Source organism: Phaseolus vulgaris, chromosome 2, assembly GCF_000499845.2.
Source record: "Phaseolus vulgaris cultivar G19833 chromosome 2, P. vulgaris v2.0, whole genome shotgun sequence".
NCBI classification, from domain to species: domain Eukaryota; kingdom Viridiplantae; phylum Streptophyta; class Magnoliopsida; order Fabales; family Fabaceae; genus Phaseolus; species Phaseolus vulgaris.
The window spans coordinates 42,947,658-42,975,420 of record NC_023758.2 but is presented as its reverse complement, the minus strand read 5'-3'; the positions used below and the strand labels follow the sequence as shown (position 1 = coordinate 42,975,420).

The window sequence follows — 27,763 nt, the reverse complement described above, 5'->3', positions numbered from 1 at the left end:
TGCGTAGGTCTGGTCACTCACAGTCACAATCCCTCTCTCACTGCAATGTCAATACTCTAATGCCAGCTTTGACTAATTGAAAGCTGTAGAGTCACACCAAGGAATCCCCAAACCTCGAAAAGGAAACTGAAACCAGAATACTTTCACATGCCCTTTAAACTTATTTGGTGTGAAATGCTTTCTTGATGCGTGCTAGATCAATTTTAGAAATTCACCTTTTAGGATATATCACAGCCATCCCATTGATTTCCAAATTCTTCACAAACACCTTCTGTTCAAATCTCTGTTTACTGTTTTTCGTTACAAAGTATGAGAATTTTTTAACAATAGCCTATGTACCACAATCGATGGTGTTACACAAAAGCATGAAGGCAGGGAAAGAGGAAAATTATTATTATCTTCCTCCACTTTTATCATACAGTGTGTGTACAGTGCAGAAATACAATGAGTCTTTTTTTTTTCAACAAAACTGTACTGCTTGTTGCTGTAATATCAGTTTTTGGTTATATATAAAGCGTTGTCAATATATATTTCTTTTGGAGAACATACTCGTGATAATAAAAAAAACATGGAACTCACATTTTATTTCCTAGACCACTAAATAATATGTTTAAATTCATTTGATGTTTCAGCAGCTTTATACTCAAATATATGGCTTTCATGTCTCAAAATTCTTTTTTGCAGCACCAATAAGAATTAATTATGTGTATCATAATTATATAATTGCAATTTGTAAAATGCCTAAAGTTCCCTTCAAATCAATTTAACATGATATTAACTATGGGACCACTTCTGTAGGAGTGCTACTTGAGGGAAAATAGATAATAAATACAAGTACTTAATCATTCAATTTTTCCGTCTCTATATAAACTTGAGGGGTCAGTAATAATTCATACTTTACTCACAAAACATCTAAAATCTTGCATTTTAAGCCAAAACATTACTCATTAATTTACAGTACATTTTTCCAAGAGAGGAAACAGAAGCCACACAAAGCATTTGCACTAGCAGCCATAATCAGGTGCAACAAGAGGTCCTGAATCTAAGTAATACAAGTCAATGACAGTCAAACAGATGAATCTCTAACAGAAAAACTGAGACAAAAATTAGTTAGCATAATAAATGCAAATTTGAACTACCATCTCATGTCTGTGATATTTTTAAACACACACAAAGGACAAAGCCATTTGTTAGCCAAGCAGTTTCCAATAACCAGGTTCAAAGTCTCAAGCCTCAAACTACTAATAGAACCATGTCCAAGGGGGCCCCTTGATACTGATGTGGATTCTCCCAATTTGCTTAACTCTCTTGAGTCGTTCCTTTCACTTTTCTGCTACACTCTGCACTCTGCACCCTCTCTTTCTCTCTCCCTCTCTACTTGTTTGCTGCCAACACATCTTCCAATTTATGTACCTCTCTTCTCCTCCTCCTTCAGGCTATACGCCATGACAAGAAAAGCACTACTCTGCACTGGAAAATAAGCAAAAGCCTTCTTCCTTTTTGATCTTTTCTCTTTCTGCTTTACTGTGCTTCTCTCTCTCTTGGCTTGGTTCTTCACAAGTTGATAAAGTTTCTTCAGAGGACTGGCATCCGGATCTCAGTTAACTTTCATTAAATTTTGCCACCTAGTTTTCTCTTTTAGATGGGGAATGACTTCAAGGGGTGATATGATATGCATTCATGGCTTCACTTAATTCATATCATTACTGCACAACCACCTCCTTGCTCATCGTACTTGTGCTACACAATTTTCTCTCTCTAGTTTCTGCCTCTAATCACCCTCACACTTCAATCTCTACAAGGGTAAGCTCTAATCTTAGCCATGTTTGTTTATATCCTCACTGGTTTCTCTTCCCATTATATCACTGCTTCAAGTGTGTGTGTGTGTAAATGGTCTAACAGGAATTTGTACAAAATGTGTTTGTGATGTACAGGAACTGTTATTTGAGGAGAAAAACAGGCTAGGTTCAATTCCTCCAAGCTGTCACAACAAGTGCAATGATTGTCATCCATGCATGGCAGTTCAAGTGCCAACTTTGCCTAGTCATGACTCTAACCCTCCAGATCTTACCAAAACTTCTGCTATGGCAAGTTTTCTTAACCCTTCTTCTCCCCAAGGTAACAGGTACTCCAACTACAAGCCATTGGGATGGAAATGCCATTGTGGTGACCACTTCTTCAACCCTTAAAAATTGTACACCTTGATTGTAAAATGGAAATTGGCACTCCTATTTTTTGTTGGTTAAATTGATATTTTGTGGTTTAGGGGTCAGCTAGGGTAACAGATTTGCTATCACTTGCGTCAGCATGGATAGTATACATTGGAGTTTGATACACTTGTACAGAGTTTGTTACAGACCTGAATTCCAACTTTTTATTATTATTATTATTATGATGCCTCTGAATTTTGAGAAAATTTGGTGTTGTTGCTTTTGTGTCTGTTTATTAAGGGGTTCCTTATAAGTGGTTAAGGATTAATTACTAATTTTGTGTCCAACCAGAACAGACTGGAAGAGGGCTAAGGTCTTTTCTTTTTTGTTTTTGGAACCCATCATTCTCTGAATCTGTCTTATAACCTTTTCTTCTTATCTTGGAATTTTCATTGTCTGCTAGACATTACATCTTCACGCCCTTGTTTTTATGTCTCCTACTCCTACACATATTTATGACTGATTTGTCTGTAAAATTTCACTCACTCTTAATAGTGAATCATACTCAAAAGTTTAGTAAGTTAATTATGATGTCTAGTACTCATTGATTTCAATGTTTTTGTTTTAATAATATGCATTCTATGGTACAAATTAGATGAACAAGAAATTTGCAGCCTAGCTATTCAAGTCATTTGATAGAATTCAGCGTAACTAGAGAACTACATTTTGTTAAATAATTTTGATAAATTTACCGTTCATGATCGCGTGACAATATTAAAAATAGAATCAAGTATGCTTTCTTGTTTGCTTTTAGTGTAAAATGTCATGGTTTTAGTTTTAAGTAGATAATAAAGCTTGGATTGTCTTCCAAAACAAGTATAATTTTGTAAAAACAATGTAACAAGTATGTCTTATAATTTTGAGATATAACACTAAACCTTAAAGACTAAAAAATGTTTGAAAACTAAATGAAGTTCACTTTTGACACAATACAGAATCTAGATGAGGCAACCTAATCCCTCTTAACTTACTTTTTAACACATTTTAACTTGAAAAAGGTTGATTCATGCCACACAAAAATGGGTTGGAAAGTTGGTGGTTTAAAAATAACACAAAATAATAACAAAAACTATTAAAAGTTATGAATTCTTTTTAATATATTACATTGTTGTATTTTATATACATATATATTGTTCAAAATTTAATGATAGGAACAAAAATAGAGCGCAAAGTTAAGTAATGGATAAGAAACTTATTTGGCAGAAAAAAAATATATTTTAATATTATATTTTATACATGTTTGAATAAGATGATTTGAATAAGTTTAAAATTAAAATCACAAATAACTCGTAACATTGTAACAACGGATACGAGAATTCAATTAGGAGAAAACATAAATAAATTACAATAATGTAGGCGTGATTTTCTAAGATATTTAAAATTTCACTTTGGGAATACACATCTTAATAAAAACATTACATTTTTATTAAAATAAAATTATAAATATAACTGAAAACAACAAATACAGTATCTATGTTAATCTATTCATATATACAAATGAGGTTCTCATTTTAACTGCTCTACATTCTTTTACTATTTTATCCTTACTTAATACTTTATTTTATTAATTTATTTTGGTTATTTGAATATGGTATAATTTCAGAAGTTAATAAAATGATTTTTTTAAACTTTTAATTTAATTTTATTTGTTGTCATTTAACTGGTAAGAGAGTGGAAAGATTGGTAAGTTACTTTTTTGTTTTAAATTAATCTTCTTCTCTATTAAATAAAAAATTAAAGATATTTATTGTGTTCGGTTTTATTTTGCACATATAATCTTATTTTCAAATACAATAACAAAATTAAAACATACAACAACTTTTGTTCAATATTCAAACTGAGTAATATAAATATATATAAATAATATAAATAAAAAATATGAATACGTGTTCCTTGGAGATAGATTATATGATATTATAATTTATATTAAATTTTTCATATTATATTAATAATTAAGAATACGATCTTAAAATTTTGTCCACACGTAGATCTGCTTTATGGCAAAGAGTTCTCACCTTCCCAACCAACCAATTAATACTGGAATTGAATACATCCATACATGTATAGATTATGGCATTTATTTTATGTACTAATCTATCTCAAGTCAATTGCCCAAATTATACCATATTCCATCTATTAACACCCACATTATTTCAATATTTCTAAACAAACAAAAAAACAAGTTCATGGAGATTAAAAATTAAAACTATCAATTATAAAGATTTAAAAAATATATTTACTTTATAAAACTTTATGTTTTTATTTTATACGAACAGTTACAACTTATAAATATATACTTAAATTTTACCAGGATACTTATAAAAGAAGGAATTATTATAATGTTCTCAATTATTTACATTAAGATATTTTGTTCATTTATTGTATTTTCCTGTAAGCTGTTTATTTTAATTATTTATTTTAGATATTTTGTATTTTTTTTTTACTATTTATCTACTTCAACTATTTTATTTTGAATTCTTTTGATTTATTAAAAAATTGAATCACAAAATGAATTAGGAACTCTACTTGTTTCAATTAATATTGATTACCAAATGGGTAGGTATAATTTTTTAACTACAAGATCCATGCATGTAATAGTTCATACTATCTTTTCTTATCATGACAGACAAGTTACAAGTTTATGTGATATTATTATTAATCACCATGCGCATTATCTTTTTTTGGACATAAAATATAAAGTTAAGAAAGTTAAGAAACTTAAATATGTTGTAAAATGTAACTATTAGTTTAAAATAAAGAACTTAATAATATAACATTATCGAACTATTACGTAAAGGTTGACAACAAGATTGAACAATACAAGTGTAACAAAATCAAAATTTAAAAGAACTTAAGAAAATCAAAATTTAAGATAACTCGCAATAAAATAAAAATTCAACTAAGCAGACAAATAACTTAACAAATTAAATAGTAACTATATTGAAAAGATACAAAACACAACCAATTAAGTAACCCATCAACAATTTATAACAGAATTAGAAAATTGTGCCAAGCCTATATTATAGTGCAACACACAAGCTAGGATTTTCACTTAGGATTTTCAGTGACAAGTCACTATAGCAGAACCCACCTCTTAAAAGATTAATTTTACATCGGGTGGATCATTGATCCATATATCTGTTTTCTTAGTATAACGTTTATTTTATAGCTAATTCTCTTGACCTGCTATTTATTTTGAGTAATGTGGGACTTTATTATACTAGCAGTTTAGTAGTGATCAAAAGAGACTAGTCTCCTAGTTTCTGTAATCGTGGGGAAAATATTTGTTTGGTGGACCTACAACCATTCAAGTCTAACAAATCTAACCTTGAATAATGCATTCCTTAAACGAGAATTAACAACCCAAGATAGTTATTTGGTTCAAGCTTTTCCGAACCCAAGATGGTTACTTGGATCAAGCTTTTTACTTGCAACAAGGTTACAGATAAGTCTAAATTGAGTTGTACTAGTTCTTTTGACCAAAAAGTTGGAGATTAATTATGTTGTTAATACAAAATTGTTAAAGTCTGGTTCCAAAGCTCACTTGGGATCTCTACAAGTTAGTTCCTTGGGATTTATATTTGGCCAAAATTAACGACTCATTTACCCAATTTAAGCATTCTGCTAAGTTTGTCTAAACTCAATTTGGTTAAACACTGTCTTTTCTTTTGTGGACAAGAAGTTGTTTTGTGGGGCACTTAAACAGTTTTTGCACTTAAAAAATTTGAGTTACCTTAATTTTTTTGTTGGATGGTACCGTGAAAAGTAAAAGATTCAAAAAAAATAATGTCTTTGGATCTTTGATATAAAATTAACCATATATATAAAAGGAATCTTCCACTAAGACTCAAATCTGCCCCTGCACTAACGTCGACACAGTGAGACAATTTATCTTTGAAATCAACTAACAAGAAAACATGACGTAGCTAGGTTTTAAACAACGATGTTTTCAAAGCTTAAAAATTAAAGGTTTCACATAATAGATAATAAATTAAAAATGTCATACTAGTTCATTCATTAATCCTTCTATTTTCTCTCAATTTTTACATAATATACAATTAATTAAATCTTTATACAATATTATCTTTGCAACTGAAAGTAGGTAGAATAGGTCCAATGTTTTATCCATCACAAAAGAATAATCATTTTAGGTTGGTTGAGTCCCATAACAGTTGACTATAAACAGAGCTAAAAAAACATCTTTTATATAAACTGAAATTAAGTTATACAATTTCATTTTTTAACAAACTTAACTTATTTACGAGTACAAACAATCTTTTCTTATCTTAAAAAGGTCTTAGCGATAGAAACTAATAAAAAATATTAAAAATTAAAGTATATAACATAATATATTGCAAAAACCTCTGACATAAACAACTTGCTCTCGAATATTCAAAGTCATCAAATATTAGGCACCGACAAATAATGGCTGGCAAAGGGTTTTAATAGAGAAACGATTGTTCAAGTCAAAGTCTTCTACAAAAATACAAACAGTGTATTTCCAGGAAAGTAGAAACTAGTGAAAATATCTGTTTATAATGAGAATATGCAATCAGAATTGAAGTTAGTGCTGAATATGGAGAGTGAAAGAGAACAAGTTAAGCCGAATAAGGGGATCTTTGATATCCTCAAAGAAGCTTTAACATTCTATGTCAAAAACATCAACTTCATCATCTTCACCTGTCTCACTTCCCTTCCCTTCTTTTTTCTCATGGTTTACTTTGAAATCTTGTTCCAGAAAATTATGGTTGAGACCCCAGAAATTATATCCCTTCTACCCTTTTTCGAAAAAAATTATGCATATGTTTATGTATCTGAAATTGACAGTGGTGGTGTTATGCACATAGAGATGCCTCGTAAAAGTTTTAGCAATGATTATTTGCCTGTTTTTATTAAACTTGGATTGATTTACTTGGTGCCTCTTCATGTTCTAGAGCTCTGCTCTGCGGTTATAACTATGGATTCGGCTTCAAAGCTAAAGTCAGAAGAGAATTACAGGTGTCTGAAGGATATGTTTAAAAGCTCCATTGACATGTCAATAATGAAAGGCACATTTATCACTTCTTTGTATAAGCTTTTTTGGTCAACTTGTTTCTTGATTGCATTTCCATGGATAATAAGCAACTGTTATATGCTGTTTAGGGATTTTGGGTACTACATAGTATTTTCAGTAATTTGCTTGGTAGCTTTTACAAAGCTGTTGATGGTGTATTTGGAATGGAGTGCTATTTGGAATATGAGTCTTGTGATATCCGTTCTGGAGGGTATATATGGTGTTGGGGCTTTACGAGTCTCGTATTTCTTCAGCAGAGGAAATCAGGAGAGAGGATTACTTTTGATGTTTGTTTTCTTTGTCTTGGGGCTTTGTTTAAGGTTGTCATGTGTCTCCCTTGAATGCTATAAAAGAGGGTATGGGATATTTCTGCAAATTGGACTCCTCACTGTGGTGAATACACTCAAATGGGTGTCGTGTATGATTTACTTCTATGATTGCAAGGAGATGAAAATGGAGAAGAAAGTTGATGAGGAATCAGGTAAAGATCTTGCAAAATGATTCATGGAATGGTGGAACTTGAAGAATGGAGATAACTTCTTGTGTGCAGTAGTGATAGATTTGGTTTTATGTAGGTTTAGTGATGAGAATTTGCATAGCATACAAGATGTGTGAAGAGGAAAATCTTTATACTTTCGTAAGTCAAAATGATCATGAACTTTTGATCAGGAATAAATTGTGAAAAATTATTTTCCTCAGACAAGAATAAATTTAGTCGAATTACGATACCCTACTTTGCGTGGAAAACAATCAAATTAAAGTAATAATTAATGAAATAAAATCAGATTAAATATTTACACTAAAAAGATAATTTTTTTTGAATAATTAATTATAAATAGAAGCTTTAAAGAAGACTAAGAAGAGAAAAAGACACTAGTCTCCTACGTAGCACAGACACTAATACGGACATAGACACATAGATATGTAAAATCTATGTAAAATCTCTAAAATGTAGGACACGGGGACACATATCTATATATTATATAAATTGATAATAAAGATTTATGTTCACAAGTATGTTCCAGATTAGTTTTTTGAGCAGAAAAATGTTTTTTACAATGATTGATTTCTTATTTTTATAATCATAATAACGATTTATACAATAAAATTTGAATTTTTAAGAAATTAATGTATTTTTCTTTTTAAAATTGTGTTAGAACCTACTAGAATTGTAAAAAATCTAACAAATATTTTTTGAATTGGATAACGTATTTTACAGGTGTCGTCATCAAGTATCTGATATTAAGATGAGTGTTTGAGTTTTATAGCTAGTATATGATTAATGGGAAAAAATGAATTAGGTGAAAGGTAAAAATGTTTGAAGAATTAGAAGGTGAATGGCAATGGAGAGAGAGCCACACAAAATATATTAGAGTGATGGATGTGGTGAGGAAGCGTGAACGGTGGGTGAGGGACACGACTTCACATGGCTTCTTCGACTCTGGCACTCACTCTCACTGCCACCACCACCTCCTCCTACTCCTATCTCCCCAAAACCAAACACACCTTTTCATATCCCAGAATTAACTTATTCTCTTCCAAGCACCGCGCTTTCTCCGTCTCTGCTTCTGCTTCCGCTTCGTCTTCTCCACGTTCGCTTCAGGCCCTCATATTCGACTGCGACGGCGTCATCCTCGAGTCTGAGCACCTGCATCGCCAGGCCTACAACGATGCCTTTATTCACTTCAACGTTCGATGCCCCTCTTCTTCTTCTCCGGGCCCTCTCGACTGGGACGTCCAATTCTACGACGAACTCCAGAACCTCATTGGTGGAGGCAAACCCAAAATGCGATGGTTCCTTTCTTTTCTTTTTTCTTTTTTATTTCTCTATCTTTTCACTGTTTTTTTACTCATTATACCGTTTTGGGGATTTTAAGGTACTTTAAGGAACACGGGTGGCCTTCGTCCACGTTGTTCGAGACGCCTCCGACTAATGACGAGGATCGTGCCAAGTTGATTGACACTCTTCAGGTGTTTCTTTCTTACCTTTTTTACTTGTCTATCTCTTGTTTCACATTGCTTCATCACATGGTTGTTACCGTTCAGATGAATTGAGTTACCAAGTTTCTCATTCTCCACGAACTTGGCTGCCTCCTAGCTGGATACTATATTGAATTAATTAGAATGCTTTAAAGTCTAAAAGTTAAACTGACATCTAATGATTGATTACTTGTTTGGTAAGATTGTTAGTTTTTGTAATACGTACTTTAGAATTCGTATTCAACATGTTTTCTAATTGTTTGATGGTGGAAAGATATTGTTATCGGACATTAAACTCTACTGTTTATGTTGTTATTTTGTGTGCCTGTGCTGCATGCATGAAATAACCAGTGAAGACCCTTTCAACTGTCGTTTCCTTTTTTTTTTTTGATCCACAAATATTGGCTGTTAACACGTTAGTTTTATCATGTAACGACTCAACCTTTTCAACTGTCATTTCACTCTTGTAATGTAGGATTGGAAGACTGAGAGATACAAAGAAATAATCAAGTCCGGAACTGTGAGTGGACTTCCCTTTATTTCATGTCCCTGTGTTCCACTTTCCTAAACTGTGGAATTGGTATTTCTGTTGTTGGTAAGCTACTGCTAAATAGTCGTACATTTTGACACAGGTAAAACCCAGACCTGGAGTTCTGAGATTGATGGATGAGGCCAGAGATGCAGTAAGATAACCCTATATGTGTTCTAGCACTGCACTGATCTATTGTTTTTCATTACCTGAAGTATTACTTTCTTTACTTGTGATTGGATGTGTTCTGTCTGATTATTGTTCTAACTAATCTTATGTTGGTTCGAGAGATTAACTTTGAAGTCTGTCATTTTTTGCCCAATTGCTGTTGCAGGGGAAAAAGCTAGCTGTCTGCTCTGCAGCAACTAAAAGTTCAGTTATTCTGTGTCTTGAAAACCTTATAGGAATTGTAAGCCCATTTTCTTTATATTCTAATATTGGTAGTAAAAATTTATTTATTAATTTGCATTCAACCAAGTTATTTTCTCTGTTGTAGGAGCGCTTTCAAGGCCTCGATTGCTTCCTTGCTGGTATACTTTCTTTAATTGATCATATTACATTTGAGACTTTTATTTCCAGATCAAGAATAATGGAACAAAACTTATACCATGCTGCAGCACCAGCTGAGGCTTCAAAACTCAAAATTAATTTGCATATAAGTTCATTTTTCATCTTATAAGAAATTTGGATAACGCTTTTTCTCATAACGTTAGTCCTAATATACATGTGCAGAAAAAGGTTTCCTAGTTGACGGCATTCACTCTGCTTGTAAATTTTATTCATCTTTTTATCAGGCAATACTTTGGCTACTCAAATTTAAATGCCTCTGTCCATTTATCTAATCTTTCAGGTGATGACGTGAAGGAAAAGAAACCTGACCCATCAATATACCTGACAGCTTCCAAGGTTTTAATATGATAATATATGATCAAGACCTTTGAAACCTCAAACTCTAAAATTTCTTTTATGTACTAACAGAGTGAGCATAATTTACATAATCATTGCAGAAGCTAGGTATTTCAGACAAAGATTGCTTGGTGGTAGAGGACAGTGTTATTGGATTACAGGTACATTTTCTTTTGGTGTCAATTTTCTACATCCTTGACATTTAACCAATCTCATTGTACAGCTATATGTGTATAAAAAGAAAAGAAAATTAACTAAATGAGTTCAGGTTAGAAAGTCTAAGGTCAAGGATTCGTCTTCTTGTGTTATTAGACTCAACCATATCAATGGACGAGCTTAGACATATGGAATTTCAACTACAGAATCTTCATTTAATTCCTTAATTCGCCAAATTTCATGTAGTCAAAATGCTCAAACTATCATCTGGTCTAAATTAACCTCTGCAGGCAGCAACACAAGCAGGGATGTCATGCGTGGTTACCTACACCCCTTCCACCGCAGATCAGGTGAAGCAATTAAGTTAACCTTGAAATAAGTTGAACAACAAAATGCCAATTAGTTTGATATTGAACATGGAAGAAAATAACTATCCATTTAAACTGGATGCATAATGATGTACCTGGATTCTATTTTGTATCTATTGTAGGATTTCAAGGAGGCCATAGCACTCTACCCTGACTTAAGTAACGTAAGGTATGATGCATTGCTAACAACTGCAGGTGTTATGTTTTCTTCATTTAGGATCAGTTACTAAAGTTGTGTGAACCATCATGCAGATTGAAAGATTTGGAATTACTGCTTCAAAATGCAGTAGCTGCTAAATAGAAGATTTGCTTGTGCCTTGAAAATGTTGCGATTTCTGCTGACCTGCAGAGATTTCCATCAGAAAAATGGTTTCTCTAAAAACATACATTTTTTCATACATGTAAGTTAAAATATGACAACGATTCTTCGAAAATGTGATAAAGATATCAATCTATTGTTTGTGTTCTTGCCACAGGTTAGCGATTATAACCATAATGCTCTTCTTTAAAATTAGCCATTTTAGAAAATTAATTTTTTTTATGAATCTGTCATTTAAAAAAAATAAGAAAAATTGAGCTGGGGTGAGAGAGGCTCGAACTCTCGACCTCAGGATAACTCAGAAGCTATGAGACCTACGCGCTAGCCAACTGCGCCACCACCCTTTTTGATGCTAAGACTACTTTTAAATTATAAATTAAACATACTGATTACATTTGTATCAGAATTTTTCTTAAAAAGTTCATACCATTTTTTAATTCATTCGGTGTTGTCTATAGAAAAAAACTTAGTTTCTTGCCCATGTATGAAAAGTTAATGATTATATATTTAGATGACGAAACATTATTGGCAATTTCTTCCTACACCATATTATTTTTAACCTTCACCCTATCATTTTTCAAAATTCCAAAAATTATCCTTATTCCAGATTTGAAAATCCAAAATAATAAATATAATTTAAAAATAAAAAAAAATATTCCGAACAAAAAAGTCTAGAACACAAAATTGAAAATAAATCTCGGATAAAAATTTTCAAAATTAAAAAATGAACATTATTTGTATTTTTAATTTTGTGTTTATTGTGGTGTCAACCCAATTACACAATTCCATGTCAAACAATTTTGTTAGTCTTTGCTTATTATCAATGGATTGACGGACTCTAATTTAAAATCCTACCAAGTATGATAACTGAATTTGTGCAATTAAAAATTTCGAAAGTAAAATTACGTATAAAACAAAAGTACAATTGTGTATGTCCTTTAAAAATCAATTCAGAAGAAAAAAAACTAAGGATGTTAGCCAAATATTAACATTGTTGTTTACGTGGATAGGTGTATGTCGAAGGTATGGGAGAGAAAAAAATAGTGGAAATTTTGATTATTAGGATTAAAGAAAGAAATTTGAAATTGAAAAATTTATCAGTAATTTAATTTGTGATATATTAGAAAGAAATTAATTAATATATTTAATAAATAACTAAAGCGTTAAAATGAATTTTGAAATGTTAAAAATATTTTAATATCAACTAGGCACATTACATTAAACTGTTTCTTCCGAGCTAAATTACTCGCTTGTAAAATAAAAGTTAATAATATGATAAATCAGTGTTATGTAATTTGTAAAATAAGTAATTCCACGTTTTATTTTATCCGATTAAATAAAGTATTAAATTTTTAATATTCAATCCTGTCAATAATGGTGTCATGGTGAGAACAAGTATGAATTCAGATTTGTTCCAAAAAAGTATAAGGAATATATAATTCTACCATATATAAAAATAAAGAATTATTATTTATTAGTTGTTCTCTCAGACCATCTAAATTTTGGAAATAACGGTAGAGTGAACCTAAAGCATAATTCTAAAATAGAATAAGTTCCAACGAAAGAGAAAGAAAAAGATCTGTTATTTCTTCTGCCCTTCCAGAGTTCAATATCTACTAATTTTGCCAACAAGCAAGATGCATCTGTGTGAAAGAAGAATATATGCGGAACTATGAAAAAGGTATGTCGATAGATACAGAGGTTCCCACAAAATACTATCTCCTACCGGTGGCAGTCTTGCCTTTGCTTAAATCAGCAAGTTCCTCTATAAGCTTTCTCTCATCATTGCTTAGTCTTTTAGGGATTTCAACTTGCACACGAACCAACTGATCACCCCTCATATTGTTTTTATTAAGGAAGGGAACACCTTTCTTAGCCATAACAAGTGTTGTGTTCGGTTGTGTCCCAGCAGGAATTTTTAAATCCACCATTCCGTCTACAGTAGGAACCTTAGTTGTTGTCCCCAGGATTGCATCAATATACGAAACCTTGCACGAGTATAAAATGTTGGTGTCATCTCGTTTAAGGACAGGATCTGGGATAACCTCAATAACTACAAATAGGTCGCCAGGGGAACCACCTCTCCTTCCAGAATTGCCCTCATTTCGGACCCTTAGACGACTACCAGAGTCCACACCAGCTGGGACCTTCAGACTTATCCTCTTTGATTTCCTCACCCGACCATCCCCAGAGCATGTATTGCAAGGAGTTGACATTTCTCCAGTCCCATTGCATGAAGAGCATGTCATTGACTGCTGGAAGATACCTAATGGAGTTCTTGTTGAAGAGACAACCCGTCCTTGACCTCCACAAGTGCTACATCTGGTTGGTGTAGTCCCTGGTTTAGCCCCTGAGCCATTGCAAGTTCCGCAGCTCTCTAATCGGCTTATCTCTATCTCTTTTTCTATGCCAAAAACTGCTTCTTTGAAGTTCAAAACAAGACTGTAATACTCGTCTTCACCATCAATTGCACCATTCCAAGAACCTCTGGAACCTGCACCGCGATTCATGCCCTCAAACAGTGATTCGAACAGATCAAATGGATTGCTGAAATCCTGGCATAACACAGAAATCCTTCATTGAGAAACAAGAATAACAAATTAAATTATACATCATCAGAGGTAACTTACCCCCATCCCCATTCCAGAACCTTTAAGCCCAGCCTCTCCAAATCTGTCATATATGGATCGTTTCTCATCATCTGATAACACCTGTAATGGAAATTATTCACAGAAGACAAGTTGTTATTAGGCATAGGCATAAGGGCAAGCTGAGTTCAATACTCTGTAGTTTAACTTTCACCTCATATGCGTTGCTAATATCTTTAAACTTCTGTTCAGCTCCAGGTTCTCTGCAACACAAGACAATACAGACAATAGTTTAACAATATGCAATGCAATATTTATAAAAATGATTCAGAATGCACATGACACCAGAAAAATTGACATTTGAGACTGCTTATTTTTCTCCATTTCAGTTGTTTTTATATAGAAAAAAGTAGTTTGAAAAATAGCTGGTGTTTTGCACATTAGCTGAAACTTCTAAAGTTTTTTTATTGAAAAATAATTTGTTTCTCATACACCTAAATATTTGAAGTTTATGATTATTTTCCCAACAACCTTTGTCCTCTTAAAAAACAATATTCTCAAATTAACCTCAAATTTCCCAACAATGTTTTTCCCTTTCAGCCGTTTTCCTAACAACTTCCTATCCTTTTTGGTAATTTACAATGTAATTTTTTTTCTACAGAAACAAAATTAATAATCTTAAAATCACTTTTTTAGTAAGCTTACCCAAACATAATTATAGTCGATTATGCATATAATTGATTATTGAAATAATTTAATTTTCACAGATATACCAAACACACCACGAAGCTCAATTTTAATTTCATTCTGTTACTTGTTACTAAAGTCATGAATTTGAACAAATAAAAATAACATCATTTTGCTTGACATAAAACCTCTACGTAAATGACAGCAAAAGAATAAACATTGTTTTTTTCAGTATGCAATGAATTATTAAGAAACACGAAAGAACAAATAAAGCAATTCATAGAAAGCATTATTGACCAATGGTCAAAAAATGATGTGAATGAAATTCACGAGACAGGAGCAATTGCAATACGGTGAGGGTGGGGGAGTGGCAATGCGAAACAGCAAGGCATAATCAGAAAAAGAGACAAAGTCAAATCTATGAAATAAGAAAATAATAGTAATAATAATAATTACTCACTTGTTGACATCCGGATGATAATTCCGGGCAAGCTTCCGGTACGCTGAAATGTCAAAAAGCAAGAGCTTTGATATTGCTATGATAAACTAGGCACTAATCACAGTACAAAGAAAATACATGAAAGGCTAGATTCTTGGGTAAAAGATTTTACTCTCAAAAATGCAACATTACCCATCTCTTCTTGTTATTTATAAGCAACATGATTTATTATTCAAACTATCTAACGTAACTAACCCATATTTAACTAATTACTGGATACTTACCTATAGATGGTCGCCTGACAATTTTATAATATTGATGGTTTGGAAAGGTAACCCTGTGCTTAATTAGAATTAATAGGAACAAAAGTCCATTGAAAAAATAGAGCTCTCATATCTAACGAAAAAATGTAATAGGATCTCGTTAGTACACCAATCAATCCTGGCATCTAACTGACATTATTAGAATCCGCATTGTATGTTTTGGCATACTTCTTTGACAGTTTTATGTTCTAGATTTCCTTTAATGAACTTTTCTTGTATGCTTAATATACATACATACATACAAGTAAAAGTATTTTGATTTCTCAAAAGTCAAAGAAAACAGAAAGAATCACAAAACAGTGAGTAATCGTTATTAGTCAAAAACTAGAGTTACTCTGATAACTATTTTTACTTACAAAGAGATGGCTACCAAAATAAAGGTTATTAGCAGATCATTACATAACTGAATAATGGAGATATTATCATGTAGAGGATGAGGGAACAAATGGACAATACCGCTCTTAATTTCAGATTTGCTAGCATTTCTTGAAACCCCAAGGACAGAATAATAATCCTGCTGCATGTAGACAAATAAAGGGTATTCGGCGTAAGGGCTTTATAATAAGAAACATACTTTCAAAAAGTACTATCATACATTTAAAGCACGTGCACAAAAGGAACTTGTTGCTGCTGAAGAGTGCATTTCAGACTTACTGCATCAGCTCTAACAATCAACCTTGACCCCTTGCGACGACTACATGTTTGGGGTGCACCCACACTGAGTAGTGTGGAATCTCGAGAAAAAAAGCTTGAACTTGATGCGGCCATGAAGCTTACCCTGCTGGTAGCACTGCAAGGTGACTTAAACAAATCACAAATCCAGCACAATGATCAAGGCTGAAAATTTTGAGTATATCCGCTGTGTAGGTGCTAAAATATATTATTTTTTGGAAATTGCATTCGTGTATCACATGATAAAATGTCATTTAGTCAATATTGCACTATCCAGTAGCAGCATGGAGCAACCCTCAGATGCCGCAGGTTTCAAATAGCAGTGTTAGCATGATATAGGCTTCAAAAACCCATTTTTACCCGCTGATACAGCTTTAGTTTTTGCAGGGTAAATTGTGATTTCTCTCCAATTTTCAAATGCATTTTTTGCTTCAATAGTAGGATTTGAAACCCTTCTCCCTTAACCATTCCACACACAAAAAAACTTCTATCTTGAGCATTGTTTCTTCACACTTTACAGGACTATTTTTTCCTAGTGTTCCATTACTTTTTTCATCCTTTAAACTTCCCAGTTCATATTCCACTATTTTTATCTAATTTGTTTTTTTTTCTATTAATGTCATTATCATCTTTCATTTTTTGACTTCATCACTATTTTCTTATCATACAAGATTAATGGTGATTACAGGTACAAACTGCAACTCTTATTATTCATTATGCATTTCTTTAACTTTGGGGTTTTCTTTAGTCTTTGAGTGTTAATATGGGTACTATAAACTATTTATTTTGTATTATATTATTAAAATAACAGTTATCCCAAGTTTACAAAGCAAGCCACTATGCTGCTATTCAAGATGATAACTACGACGTGTATTAACCAAGTAAAAAGTTACCACCAGGTCTATTAATAGTCTATATATATGGATGTCTGACATAAACTATGTACTCAAGGAGAATAAGAAAGCATATTTTCTCTAACTTTCTCTTTCTTCCTCCCCCTCTAAATCCAAAAGTACTTACAGACAGATAGTATATAAACATTCCCTAGTTTCGAACAATTCAGGCCATACCCAAACAATAAAATGACCGTTAATGACAATTAAAGTAACAAAATCACAAATTTCATCTAACTTATGATTATATCCCAGTTTATCTTGGTGATGTGATAGAGAAAACAGTACTGAATAGTAATATATTCTTTACCATGGTATAATACAATGCATCAATATGAATAATGAAAATGATTTTGGGTGCTGCAAACCACAGACCTATTGTTAATTTGTTACATGCAATGAATGCCCCATAAATTGTTATTAAAGGCACAACTTTACAACTTCCATTCTACAAAACAAATATTCAATCATAGAACTCACTTGTGGCTGGATGATGCAACCTTTCCTGTAATACTGGATCTTACTAATAGCCGAGGATGAATTCCCCATTGTGCAGCAGAGGTACTACTAAAAGTTGTTATTGCCATCTAATATAAACCTTTGTTGATGAACTTCTGCTAGCTGAAAAAAATTGTAGCATGGTAAGAGACACTCTAAACGTGTCTAGAGGGGAAGGATAGATAAAGTGTTCCAGTAGCCAAATGTCACAACGAGTACAATGCGTACTTGAAAAGGAAAAAAAAATCTTAAAGCGATGATAGATAAACCTTTTGGCCATAAGATTACACAACTTATGCAAGTGACTTTAAAAAGCATAATTATTTTTTTATACAATAAAGAACTAGTACATCCACAGAAGTTGAATTGGGTCCCTCTTGAATTCTCTTCAGAAGACACTGCTATTGATCAATATCAGATCAATTCTTAAAAAAAAAAATCTCTTGCATTTATAGTGTGCAAAAAATCTCATTAGGCAAGAATACAATAAAAATCAACAATCACCCTCATAAAGGGTGGGGACCCAGAAAGCAAGAATCATAACCTAATGACGAATAACATCCCTTCTCAAGCCATTAGCAGACGTTAGCCTCAACAGACCTCTATGCTTTTGAGCATTGTGTGTTATGTATAAGTTGATAAGGACTAATGTATTATGAGGTGCCTAAGTCCCAAATCAAGATGTTCAGTGGAGTATGTAAGTTTTTGGCCTTCCCCTCATAATAGCCAACTTTCAAGGGTGCGTTTCATCCAGAATCAATTACAACCAAATGCAAACGAAAACCCAAATAAAGTTAAACCCTGAATGTAACCACTAAACATACAAAATAACAAGACTATGCGGAGCTGGGAGAAGGAACAAGATAAAAAAAATTCCAGACCAGCATAAGAAAACACTAAGGAATTATAAAGTGAACCTCCGAATGAATTACTAGCAAAATCAAGATTTCATAAAAACAGAAACGGCAACATTCGAATCGTGTCTATACAACAAATTGACTGAAAGAATCAAAACAAGAAAACGGAGCAAAGAATTAGCAATGAAAAGCGGTTAGTGTATTGGAGTGAGAAATGTAAAAACTGGAAAAGAGAGAAAAACCTGGCGGTTCCCTTTTTAACCTTATTCGCTTCTCTCTCTCTCTCTCTCTCTCTCTCTCTCTCTCTCTCTGAGTGTGAACAGAGAGAGGGAAAAGTGAGAGCAGTGAAACACAGAACACTGAGTTGAAGGATTAGATTGTTGAGTTGCGTTGTCTTTGACAATTGATGGTGCACACACCCACCCTAGTATTGCTTTCTCTTTTGGGTTGTTCCTCGCCGTTTGATTTATTGTGGTTATTAAAATGCATGTTCCACTCGCTTCCTTCCGATTTTTCTGTTTGCTTCTCTTCCTTTCCTAAGATATTTAACTTTTTTCTTAATATCGAAGAACTAACTTAATAAGATAAGATAAAATAATTAGTTTCAATTTTTCAACAACTTTTTAAGATTTTTTTTATATTAATTTTATGAACTTAATTAATTGCGCAAAGAATTTAGTTGAGGTCCTTGGTGCGTGTTTGATTTTAAGCTCACTTCTTCCTTAATCTTCTTAAGTATCACTGAACGATATTTTGTCCTTTATATATTTATTTCTTTAGATTAAACATTTTCAACAGGACACAAATTTACAGATAGTAACACTTTTTCTTCAGGTAAAAGTAGAAATTTCAAAAACCGAACATTACTAGCTGTATTTAACCTAAAATAAATCACAAGCCGACCTTAGCTCAGTTGGTAGAGCGGAGGACTGTAGTTGGTAATCCAAGCTGATATCCTTAGGTCGCTGGTTCGAATCCGGCAGGTCGGATTTTTTTTGTGTCCTCATAATATATTTTCTTTTTTAAAAAATACTTGTTGTACTAATAATTTATAGTAGAATAATAAAATTAGGAAATTAAAAAGGGAGCATTTTGATTTAGAGAAAAGATAAATTACCTTTTTACAGTCACATCTTTACTTTAGAAAAGAAAATGTGGAAGTGTATATATGAAGAAGCTAAGCAAAGGTAGTGGCATTGATTCTTTGATGAAAGCATGGGAGCAGCACTACCAGCTACTCTTCTTCTTACTCTCACCCTTCTCTCCATCAACATATTCCCATCAGCACCCGCCGCAGCATGCCGCGACACCTGCGGCTCAACTCAGGTGAAGTTCCCCTTCGGCACGGGCCCAGGCTGCGGCTCCCCTCTCTTCAGCCCCTACATAACCTGCGCCTCCAACGGCACCGCCGACCAACTCTTCCTCAAAACCCACACCGCCGCCACCTACCCCATCACCTCCATCTCCTACGCCACCTCCACCCTCACCCTCGCCCCGCCCTCCATGTCCACCTGCGCCGCCATGCACCCCTCCCCCACAAGCTTCACCCTCGACTGGACCTCCCCCTTCCACCTGGCCTCCTCCACCTTTCTCCTCCTCTCCTGCCACCCCTCCCTCTCCCTCTCCTCCCCCCTCTGCGACCCATCCTTCGACTACCTCTGCGCCTCCATCTACACCTGCCCCGCCGTTGCCTCCCTCGGCCTCCCTCTCTTCCCTCCCACCAACTCCTGCTGCGTCTACGCCCCCGCCAACCTTGACGACAACGGGCAGCTGGACCTGAAAGCCATGCAGTGTGGGGCCTACGCTTCTGTGGTGTCGCTGGGCGACACCCCCACTGACCCCTCGCGCTGGGTGTATGGGGTGGCGTTGAAGTTCTCCTATGGCGGGGCCTTGGACAATAACTACGTGACTACGAAGTGTAGTGGCTGCGAGAGTAGCGGCGGAGTGTGCGGGTTTTCAGAGCCTGGGAATGGCTTCCTCTGTGTCTGTAAAGGAGGCTACAACACCACCTTCGATTGTTCCCCTGCTTACAACAACCAGAACCAGGACTACCTTTTGGACTCAGCTTCTGCTTTTCCCTTCTTATGTAAGTTCTTCATTGTCTTCTTCACTCCTTCACCTTCCAACGTAGAAAACATATATTTAGAGTTGTAATGATTAATGTTGTGTTGTTTGTGAATGTTTAGCAGCTTCGTATGTTTGGAGTTCCATTTTGGGTGGTATCGTTTTCAGCTTACTGTGATGAGGATTCGTGGGAGCCGTTCACTTCAGAATACTTAGTAAAAGCTGCTTTAGAAAAGTGTGTTTAAACAAATGGAATAAAGCTATTCCCGCACCCATTTCCTCCTTCATTCTACTCCTTCTGGATTCTTTCTTTTCTCTATTCAAATTGTTTATCATCAAAGCAAGGAACACCCACCTGCTCAAATACTAGGTTTAGTAGTTTCTGTGGATATTTTGCAACTACAATTCACTTATTTTAGTAAAGTGTAGGTAAGTATTCCATTCTTTTCTTACAATATTTACTTTTTTACTTTAACCCATAAAAAGGATGAGTAAGCATACGCATAAAGGAGGCCAAAATGGTTCTTTATCAACCAACCATCCGCTTTATTCCTTCCTTCCGTTTGTTTCCGCTTACGGATTTATGCAGACGAATATAAGCAAAAATACCAAAATTAATTAAAAACAGAAAATAAGACAAAATTTTCGTATAAATACAAAGAAATAAACTAATCGATTAATCAAAATGTATAATCAATTATATACATGAATATAATAAAATACTTATATAATGGATTAGGTAAACACATAATACACATTATGTATTCGGTTTGTTTCTTTTTGTTATATATTTCTCCATGTGTTTTCTCTCACTTTGTTTGAGAACTTTATTGTGTATCTTATTCAAGTTAATGGTATTCATTTTCTTTTTCTCTTTCTCCCCATATTTGTTATCATCACACCTTTTTTTCCAGTGGAACCAAAGAACGCGATAATCCTTAAAAAGGTGGAAATATTCGGTTGAGATGTTTGAAACTATAATTCAAACACTGTTGGTAATAAGAATATGAATTTTAATATCTGTATAAAATGGTAAATGAAAGCATGGAGACATAAATAAACAACATATATATGCACTGTGCACACCCGAAAGGCACAGACACATAAAAGTGTTGAAATACACACTCCATTTCATGATATTACCATACAATCCCAGCCGAGTTTCCTTAATTATGAATTTACAGTGGAAGATGTCTGAAAATTATTTTCTGATACTCCTCTAAAAAAAAACAGCATGATGTACTGTTTTTTCTCTCTATAAGGAACCAGTTTCTATGAATAAAATATCAAATGACTGATAATAGCGTACAAAAAAATGAATACACAAGCATATCTACAATGCTGAAGTGTGACAGTGCTAAGCCACATAGAGACCATTACTGCGGTTTTTGTACACAGTTGGAGTAGTGGAATCAATGAGGAAGGATCTTAAATGCTTGTACATCTCCTTGGCCTTCTCTACATTCACAGCATGTCCTGCTTTCTTAATAACAACTATGTCTGCGTTCTCTCCCAGATGCCTAAAAATTAATTAGATGTCAAGTTCAGAAACCATTTTAAGTGTAAAAGACGTTTTCAAGACAAAATTAAAGGTGAATTGGAGAGAGACCTTTTGAGTCTGTGAGCTAGTTCTATTGGGAATACCAAGTCCTTTTCTCCCCAGATTATTAGCGTAGGCTGCATCATCCAAAAGTTATGTCATTTAGTGAAACTAACCCATAATGTAAAGTCTAAAAGAAGAAGAAAAAACCTGGGTTATCTTAGGAAGATTAGACAGTTTTCTATCTTTATACAATGCTTCGATTAGTTCTTTCCTCTCTTGGACATATTCAGTGCACATCACCTGCAAATAACAAACTTTGGTAAATTACCAAATGCCAATCCTATGCTTCTGCATGGAAAAAGCAATCAGAACTCTGGATAATTTCTTATTGTGGAGTAATCTAGCACGGTTGAAATGAAAGAGACAATCACAAACGTATGCTTTTTCATAAGGCTTACGTGTTCATGCTTGTGTGTTTTTCTCAATTCGAGAGGACCATGGAATTCTGTAGAAAAGTGCATCCAAATATACCAACACACAACACACACGTAGACACAATTTATTCTCAATTAAAACGACAACTGAAAAAGAGGTAAACCTTTCTCCGATCCAAATGTCAAAAAACCAAACATTCTACTTATTTCTTACATTTTTTATTTTTTTTCTTTTTCTCTCCACCAAGACATTAAATAAATCGTCTCTACCACCGGTGGCCCACCACCATTGGATCATAACAAAGCATGATGTAATTAGGAAGAAGTGGACCAAACAATTTTGAAGTAAACAGATAAAACAAAATTTGAATTGAAATTTGATAGGCGCGTGGTACTCACGTTGATGTAATCAGTGAGGAAACAAGTGGGCAGCACTTTGGCAGGCTTGGCAAACGCGAGGCGCAAAAGCTGCCTCAACTTTTCCGGCGTCTGAGGCAGCAAAAGTTCGGCAGCCTCGTCAACGCTCTTCACCTGGAACATTCCTTCATCCAAGTCCTTCTCTTCGAAGCACACCCCAGCGCAGCACAGCACCACCTTCTCCACGCGCTCGGGGAACTGCGCGGCGAGGCTGTAGGCGACGAAGCCGCCGTAGCTGATCCCGACTACGCTGCTTCTCCGAACGCCGTGGGCCTGGAGGAGGGCGGCCACGCACTGGGCCTGGAAGGCCTCGCTGCGGTCGGGGCGGGCTGTGTGAGAGTCGCCGAAGAAGAGGAGGTCCGGGACGTAGACGTTGAAGCGGCGCTTGAGTGGGGGCAGGAAGTCGTTCCACTGCCACATTGCGTTGGCGCCAAAGCCGTGGAGGAGGACGAGGTTGGGCTTGGAGTATTTGTGGGCCTTGGGGGCCCAGCAGTGCATGATGGTGCCGTGGCCCAGATCCGTGGTGGTGGATTTGAGGCCCGCGTTGGAGAAGGAGAAGCGGAAGTAGCGGTCGCGCGTGGCGGTGAAGCTGATACACCCCGCCATGCTGTTTTGTATTGGGGCGCGTGCGCTAATGATTGGTTAATTGATTGATGATTGGTTAATTGATTGATGATGATGACGACGACGACGGAGAAAGCAAAGAAGAGTGTTTTTGCAGAGTGAGAGAGATTGCAGAGTGAGAGAGATTGCAGAGTAGAAGACGCAGACACAGAAGTGAATGTGTCAGAGACAAAAGTCTCCATAGAAGATATGTTTCTGCTAATAACTATGCAAACCACACAATTAGTAATGATAAAAGGAGAGAACAAAAAGTATGTATAGAAATAGAATAAAACAACAGGGTGTGGAAAAAAATTTAATCTCATTAAATAATTAGTTTTAGTTTTTATTAAATAATTAAATTATTGAACAATAAAAGATCGAAAATGTAATTGTCATTACCATTTTAATATAATCTATACATATATTACTTTAAACTTTTTAAAAGCATATTAATAATTAATATTTCCCTGTGAAAGGGAACTTTTGTGAATTGATTTGTTTGTCTTTGATCAAAATTAAAGAATGAACAAGGACAATTTTTCTTAAACATTGTAGATGAATTTAGTTTTCGTCTCCTAAATTAAAAAAAAAATGCAAAAACAATTTAGTTTCTAAATATTAAATTTGAAAAGTAAAATAATTTTTAAAAATAGTCTTATTTAGACATTGAACCATATTTTAAAAAAGTTTTTGAATATATTTTAAAATTAGTTTAAAATGTAATTAAACATAAATAAATTTAAGACGACTACTTACTAGTATTTTTTAAATATTATATTATATTTTTTATTATTTTAAAAAAATTTAACCAGCATTTTTAAACAACTAAGATAAATAAATAAGTAACATGTGGAACCACTTATAATCATATAAAACCAAAAAAAACACTATAAAGTTAAGTTGTGTTTGTTTATGTTTAAATGTTGTTCATGATTATTGAAAAACATGAATTGTGGTTGTTTATTTTCGTTGATATTCGTGAAAATGTCAGTAAAGAAAGAAAAGAATGGTAGGGTGGTTGATCCTCTCATGAATGAGTTAAAATAAGAAGAAAAATAAATAAGATATTACTTTCTTCTTGTATTAAACTTATTAACATTATAAAGAAACAAAATTTAATAATTAACATTGAAATTTGTTCTATACAGTTTAGGAAAGTTAAAGTCTTTTGATCAAATAATAATATCAAATATGTTTTTATTGGGGAGAACAACCTTCAGAATGTGAAAATGATTTAAATTATAAAGGAGACATGTTTTATGAATCTACTAACCTTCTGGTGGACGAGAATAGGACAGATAAAGGTTATGAAATTATCGCTCCTTCTGTTCATACAGAAAAACAATAGATTGTGGAAACTCATGACGAGGAGGGTTGGATTAACTCTGCGACTAATCCTGGTGACGGTGGTCCTTATCACCCTGTTAATTTGTTATATATGAATAAGAAAATTAACAACAACAAACAAAATACAATGAATGAATTTGTGAGGCAAATTTTGAGTAGTATAAATCATTTTACTTGCTAAACTAATGAAGAGTATATTATCCCTATAAAGCATAATCTTGTAGATGGCTTTCATATTTCTCTTTTGATTCAATAAGTTGTTGTTGTGGCCTAACTTTGGTTTGAATGTCTCGAAGTGGAGGAAGATGGTTTATTGGACGAACAAGAAGATTTTGAAATAGAAATCTCATCCAAATTGTTGGTTCTAAATCTCTTAAGAAAATAGAAAGGCTTAAAAAATATTTTTAGAATGTCTAATATGATTTATATGGAACTCCATTTTTTTAATATTAGAAAGTTTGACAATTTTATATCTCAGCTTATGTTGAGAAAAATCCTTTAGATCTATAATCCTCGTGTTATGTTTATGTTGAGTCAACAATCGAGTTTGACAATGTGTATGCTCTTTATACCTCATTAGTTATAAAACTTATCTTGTTAATGATATCCACAATTCAACTATTTTTTGTTGTATCTTAGATGTGAATATCATTAACAATTGTGGTCAATGTATTTGTCTTTCTTTGGTTATGTGGCACAATACCTTTTGCATCATTAGAGTCTATGGTTCAATCTTGTGTGTTAAAGGAATAACTCTTTTGTTTGTTTTTTCTACCACCATAAATCATTTTCTAATGTTTGGTACGTAATTGGGGATCTCAGCACAATTCTAAACTCCAATGTCTAAAGAGGATGGAAATAAATGTGTTGACATCTTTACCAATATAAATGTAGATACTAAACTGAAATCCCACTTTCGTCAATTAGCTTAGACTACTTTTTAAAAATGACTTAAGCTTATCAGAATTTTAATTTTGTTAGATGCTTCTAGGAGGAGTTTTTTTAATTTTTTGTTTGTATGAGTAATAAAACTTTAAAATATTAATATAGGTAAAATGTTAAACTTATAATTGATTAACATAATTCAAAAAAAGCTATATTTTGATTAATATTGTTGTCTTTATATTTTTCGTCTTTATATCGAAATTGATTTTTTGTCCATAATCCAAACTTTAGACCTAGCGCATACTTGTAGTAAGGAACTATTGTAATGGATCTTTATATTTTTACGTAACAAACTAATTTTCAGCGTGGAATGTATTATAACATCCACACCAGGACGAGTCAACATAAAATATTATAACATCCTAGTCTATACTAAAAATTAAAAATATGTTTGTCACCTAAAATATTTTTAGTAAAGACCCATTCTAAACAAGTACTCAAAATATATAAAATTTAGACTAAAGCCATAAATTAGTTCAACATAAAATTACATATACTAAAATCATATTTAACCATTTTTTAAATAATACATACGAGACATGATATTAACAGTTAATAACTAACAAATTCAAACCAAACTAATTCAAATAATTTAAATTGGTTTTCTTTTTCATTTCAAATTAAATTCAAAACTAATAATAATAATCTATTCCATAGTCATTTTTTTAAACCTAAATCAATCCGATTAGTTATTTTTCAATTTTAAGATTAATATATTTTAGGCATAGAGATAAATTGTATTTAAAATTCTATATTGTATTTTTTGTTTCAATTTTCTTGAGATCTTGTTTAATGCTAGTAAATATTTTAATTTGGGCATATTTATTGTTTAATTTTTTATTACATTTCAGATAAAGAAAATAAGAAGGATGTACATAAAGTAATAACTCTGAAAGATTAAATATTTTAATTAAAATAAATAATTGTTATTTATAAAAAATAATAAATATTTTTACCTTGCATTTGATATGAAACTAAATGTTTGTATAAAATAGATAATAAATACAAATAAAAACCTTATTAAAGTATTAGTTTTTTTTATCACAATCCTATAATCCAAATCAAAGTAAAGTAATATAATTTCCTTTTTGTGGCTTGAATTGACTGTAGAGAAAAAAAAATCAAATTATATATAATTGATACAGGTTATGTTTTACTTAAAGCTTCCATGGCTTGAGGGAATTGAGGGAGGAAGCTGTAGAGTTGATCTTATTCTAAGATGCTCATAAGAGTTGAATTTATGAATTTGGTGAAAAATAAAAAATGATGATCCACATAAATATTTATCAAAATCAAATGAAAAATGTCTCGAATATTGGCATTAAATACTTCATATGATATTATTGTAATTGGTTAGTTTTAAAATTGACATAATTGACTATGTATTATTTTTAATTAATTGCGTAAGAAAAAATACAATGCAAGTTATTCTTGCAATTATATGATGTTAACTATTTTGGACAAAGATCACTTAAAAAAAATATTAAATAAAAATTAATTTTAGAGACAAAAAATAATTAATTGTTATATTGACAAAATTATATATTATTTTAGAAATTAAAAAAATTTATTGATATCTAAATTAGTTTCACTGATAAATAATTTATATAAATTTGTATTTAATTAGATATCAATGTTTTCGATACCAACTTTAAAATCTAAGTAATTAGTTGCTAAAATTTAAGTAATTAATTAGATACCAAATTAAAAATTAATTATCAATAATTGAATTAATTTAGATATCAATAAATTTGTTAGTCACTAAAAATAATATCTAATTCAGTTATTATAGAAACTAATAATTTTTTTTTCTCTTTCTATTTAATATTTTTCAGTAGTGAATGAATGCAACCAACAAATTGTTTACTACCGAGAGAGAGGTTATTGGTGTTTTGCATATTTAAATTTACATAATATAACACCTAGTCA

General features: G+C 32.9%; 5 protein-coding genes and 2 non-coding genes across 12 annotated transcripts; 4 read left to right on the top strand and 3 right to left on the bottom strand.

Moving 5' to 3' along the window:
- The first annotated feature begins 6,686 nt into the window (after positions 1-6,686).
- LOC137812339 (uncharacterized) lies at positions 6,687-7,991 on the top strand. Its single transcript, XM_068614281.1, has one exon. The coding sequence runs from the start codon at positions 6,757-6,759 to the stop codon at positions 7,762-7,764; it is 1,008 nt and encodes a 335-aa protein (XP_068470382.1). The 5' UTR covers positions 6,687-6,756; the 3' UTR covers positions 7,765-7,991.
- A 491-nt stretch (positions 7,992-8,482) lies between these two features.
- On the top strand, positions 8,483-11,675 carry LOC137812338 (haloacid dehalogenase-like hydrolase domain-containing protein At4g39970). The gene is made up of 11 exons (XM_068614280.1): positions 8,483-9,057; positions 9,141-9,234; positions 9,719-9,763; positions 9,876-9,926; positions 10,107-10,181; positions 10,269-10,302; positions 10,623-10,678; positions 10,780-10,839; positions 11,125-11,184; positions 11,325-11,371; positions 11,455-11,675. Exons 1-11 carry the CDS (start codon positions 8,690-8,692, stop codon positions 11,501-11,503), a joined length of 939 nt encoding a protein of 312 aa, XP_068470381.1. The 5' UTR covers positions 8,483-8,689; the 3' UTR covers positions 11,504-11,675.
- A 105-nt stretch (positions 11,676-11,780) lies between these two features.
- Positions 11,781-11,865, bottom strand: TRNAM-CAU (transfer RNA methionine (anticodon CAU)). Its single transcript is given in 2 exon segments — positions 11,781-11,816; positions 11,828-11,865. It is a non-coding gene; the product is annotated as a tRNA-Met (tRNA).
- A 1,209-nt stretch (positions 11,866-13,074) lies between these two features.
- LOC137812337 (chaperone protein dnaJ A6, chloroplastic-like) lies at positions 13,075-19,051 on the bottom strand. 5 transcript variants are annotated; one of them, XM_068614275.1, is made up of 8 exons: positions 18,721-19,051; positions 17,604-17,744; positions 16,213-16,348; positions 16,015-16,075; positions 15,257-15,299; positions 14,324-14,372; positions 14,152-14,232; positions 13,075-14,076 (listed from the first exon to the last, which is right to left on the bottom strand). In XM_068614275.1, the coding sequence occupies exons 2-8, from the start codon at positions 17,708-17,710 to the stop codon at positions 13,237-13,239; spliced, it is 1,317 nt and encodes a 438-aa protein (XP_068470376.1). In that variant the 5' UTR covers positions 17,711-17,744; positions 18,721-19,051; the 3' UTR covers positions 13,075-13,236. The 5 variants fall into 5 exon arrangements, with proteins under 5 accessions (XP_068470376.1, XP_068470377.1, XP_068470379.1 ...); XM_068614276.1 differs by having other exon boundaries at positions 18,741-19,011; XM_068614278.1 differs by having other exon boundaries at positions 16,015-16,072; positions 18,721-18,965.
- A 325-nt stretch (positions 19,052-19,376) lies between these two features.
- TRNAY-GUA (transfer RNA tyrosine (anticodon GUA)) lies at positions 19,377-19,467 on the top strand. The gene is given in 2 exon segments: positions 19,377-19,413; positions 19,432-19,467. It is a non-coding gene; the product is annotated as a tRNA-Tyr (tRNA).
- A 191-nt stretch (positions 19,468-19,658) lies between these two features.
- LOC137812335 (wall-associated receptor kinase-like 15) lies at positions 19,659-20,987 on the top strand. 2 transcript variants are annotated; one of them, XM_068614273.1, is made up of 2 exons: positions 19,659-20,564; positions 20,665-20,987. In XM_068614273.1, the coding sequence occupies exons 1-2, from the start codon at positions 19,694-19,696 to the stop codon at positions 20,718-20,720; spliced, it is 927 nt and encodes a 308-aa protein (XP_068470374.1). In that variant the 5' UTR covers positions 19,659-19,693; the 3' UTR covers positions 20,721-20,987. The 2 variants fall into 2 exon arrangements, with proteins under 2 accessions (XP_068470374.1, XP_068470375.1); XM_068614274.1 differs by having other exon boundaries at positions 19,660-20,564; positions 20,668-20,987.
- Positions 20,988-21,595: 608 nt separating this feature from the next.
- LOC137812334 (uncharacterized) lies at positions 21,596-23,793 on the bottom strand. The gene is made up of 4 exons (XM_068614272.1): positions 22,919-23,793; positions 22,293-22,385; positions 22,152-22,219; positions 21,596-22,062 (listed from the first exon to the last, which is right to left on the bottom strand). Exons 1-4 carry the CDS (start codon positions 23,540-23,542, stop codon positions 21,900-21,902), a joined length of 948 nt encoding a protein of 315 aa, XP_068470373.1. The 5' UTR covers positions 23,543-23,793; the 3' UTR covers positions 21,596-21,899.
- Positions 23,794-27,763: the final 3,970 nt, after the last annotated feature.